This window comes from Malus domestica, chromosome 05, assembly GCF_042453785.1.
Source record: "Malus domestica chromosome 05, GDT2T_hap1".
NCBI classification, from domain to species: Eukaryota; Viridiplantae; Streptophyta; class Magnoliopsida; order Rosales; family Rosaceae; genus Malus; species Malus domestica.
Window position 1 is genome coordinate 34,107,230 of NC_091665.1, and position 3,174 is coordinate 34,110,403.

Sequence of the window (3,174 nt, forward strand, 5' to 3'; positions counted from 1 at the left end):
TGGAGTACAGAACTCAAGAAGGTTGTAATAAGCAGAAATGTGACGTTCAATGAAACCTATATGAAACTGAGAGAAGATAGAAAGGTTGTTCATGAGGTGTAGCTATCAAAGGAACAAACTGAACAATCAAGTGTCGAAGATAAAATAGATAATGAAGATCAAAAATGTGTCGATCAAGAAGAAGAGCAAGAAGCAGACAGTATGGTTGATAATGTCCAAGATCAAGAAGAATGTATTGCCAAGAGAAAAGGGAAAAGAGAGGTTGTGCTTCCTGCTAAGTTCCAAGATTGTGTTTCATGTATGGCATACGCATTGCCAGTAATCGAAACAGATATTCCTACCAACTTTAAAGAAGCAGCAAGTAGTGAAGAAGCAAAGAAGTGGCATGAAGCTATGGATGATGAAATGTTGTCACTAAAAAGGAACAAAACTTGGGATCTGGTGAAGCTACCTAAGGGAAGGAAGGCCATTGGATGCAAATGGGTATATGCAAAGAAAGATGGAATAAATAATGCAAGCCCGGTAAGATTTAAAGCCATATTAGTAGCAAAAGGCTACGCTCAGAAGGAAGGAATAGATTATAATGAAATCTTCTCTCCGGTGGTAAAACATTCATCCATTCGAATTCTACTTGCACTAGTAGCGCAGTTTGATCTCGAGTTAGTACAAATGGACGTAAAAACTGCTTTTCTGCATGGAAATCTATCTGAAGAAATTTACATAAGTCAACCTAAAGGATACGAAGAGAAAGGAAAGGAGAATCTGGTATGCAAGCTTAACAAATCTCTATATGGTTTAAAGCAATCACCGAGGCAATGGTACTTGAGATTCGATAAGGTTATGAAGGATTTTGGCTACACCATGAGCCAATACGATCACTGCGTGTATCACAAGAAAGCAAGGGGAGGTACATATGTCTATTTACTGATTTATGTGGATGATATGCTTATTGCCTCCAGTGATAAAACTGAGATCTCAAAGCTCAAAACTCAGATGCAAAATGAGTTTGAAATGAAAGACCTCGGCGAAGCAAAGAAGATTTTGGGTATGGAAATCACACGGGACAGAAAGAAATGACAGGTATGTTTATTGCAGAAACAATATTTGGAAAAATTGCTACACAAGTTTGGCATTCTTGATGAAACCAAACCTGTAAGTACACCTCTAGCCCCTCATTTTAAGTTGAGCACGAAGCTATGCCCTAAGTGTGATGAAGAAAGAACTAAGATGCAGGATGTTCCTTATTCCAGTTTGGTTGGAGGGTTGATGTATGCCATGGTGTGTACTCGGCCTGATATTGCTCATGCAGTGGGATTAGTGAGTAGGTTTATGCATAATCCTGGTAAAATGCATTGGGAAGCTGCTAAATGGATACTAAGATACTTGCATGGAACAAGGAACACCGGAATCTGTTTTGAGCGAAATGATAGAGGAATCGGGAAGTTCTCTACTGGATATGTAGATTCTGATTTTGCTAGTGACTTAGACAAACGACGATCTACCACAGGGTATGTGTTTACCATGGCTAATGGTCCTATATGTTGGAGGTCAATACTACAACCAACCGTTGCTCTATCAACCACGGAAGCTGAATATATGGCAATGGCTGAAGCTATCAAGGAGGCTATTTGGACACTTGGTTTACTAGCAGATTTGGGAATAGAGCAGTGCAAGATGGACGTTCATTGTGATAGTCAAAGTGCCATTTACTTGGCAAAGTATCAAGTGCATCATGCAAGGACCAAACATATAGATGTGAGATATCATTTCGTTCGGGAGATTATAGCTGAAGGTGAAATTCTTGTAAAGAAGATTGCTTCGGCTGATAATCCTGCAGATATGTTAACAAGGGTAGTTGGTGCATCAAAATTCAAACATTGTCTGGATTTGGTGCATGTGAGAAAAGTTTAATACTTGGAAGTGGTGGAGCAGTGGAAGCAGATGAAGTCTCTAGATGGATTTCTTACCAAGGTGGAGTTTGTTGAAGTTGGTATAGAATCCGAGAGGGTTTCCTAGCTGAAATAGGAGTTCTAATTGTAATAGGTATGGGAAACTTGGACGCAAGTTTCAAATAGGTTTAGGATTCCAACTCAGTTTAGGATTATGTTTTTAACTAGTATATAAAAGAACCTTAACGTTAGGGTGTGTAGAGATGAGTATAGTGTGAGAGACTTATGTGGCAAGAAACTAGTTGTGTGAGTTTGAGTTTCTTGTAATACTTTATAAATCAATAAAGTAAGCTTCCATTGTTCATGTTTTTGGGTGATTGTTTTGGTTTGATCGAAGAGTAGTTTTACAACAAAAATCTTGCGCTTAATGCTTAATAATAAATAGTTAAGTTAGGAATAATATTATTGATGTTGGCAGTGGGATAGTGCGCCTAAAAGTTTATCAAAAAACAATGTAATGCAAGGAAAGAGCCCATTTTTTATTTCACTTTTGGTACAATGACTGCAAGCATCAAAAGAATCATGTTCTTTTAGTACCAAAAGAATCATGTTCTTACAGAGGTTTTTCTTTTTGTACTACCTGAAACACCGATCCGGAGAAGCATATGCAACAGCTCCTTATTGCTTCCGAATATGGTCGTCTTCTTCATTGAAAGTTAACGACGCTTCTATACCATCGCCGCCGCTTACATCCATCAGCGCAACCATATTCTTGATTTCACTCTCTGATAAACCCATGATGGCTTTCCCCATCCAAAATTCGTGGCATAGAAAGAAAACCTGCACCAACTGCTGTCACTATAGGTTTCGATATCATCCCTTGCTAACAGATTCATATACACTTTGAAGATTTCACATGCATCATCCGCACTAACAGTGTTAGTGTATTTCACTTTAAATTCGTCAATGTCTTTCCTTAGTTTAGCAACCAAGCTTTGAAGATCGTGATCTACTCTAAGCTTTGAAGATCGTGATCTAATTCACTTTCTGTGGCCTTTACTGCGAAGGATGTCACGAGATTTCCCAATAAATTGTCTATTCCGTATGTTCACCGCTTGACACCACGCGGATGGCCTTATGAAACCAAATTTTGATTTTGATGCTTCCATGGTGCACTTCCAATGAGAGCAGATACTAATTCAACGCAGGGAGGCTTTGGGACTGTGGTGCTGGCAGCTTTGCACTTGAGAGCAGCAATCTTTGAGGCATCAAACACGTATCTTTT

The 3,174-nt window shown here is 38.9% G+C and overlaps 1 protein-coding gene across 1 annotated transcript; it reads left to right on the forward strand.

Annotated features, from left to right (window-relative positions):
• Positions 1–1,227: 1,227 nt before the first annotated feature.
• On the forward strand, positions 1,228–2,016 carry LOC139196224 (secreted RxLR effector protein 161-like). The gene is made up of 2 exons (XM_070821896.1): positions 1,228–1,851; positions 1,933–2,016. The coding sequence occupies exons 1-2, from the start codon at positions 1,228–1,230 to the stop codon at positions 2,014–2,016; spliced, it is 708 nt and encodes a 235-aa protein (XP_070677997.1).
• Positions 2,017–3,174: the final 1,158 nt, after the last annotated feature.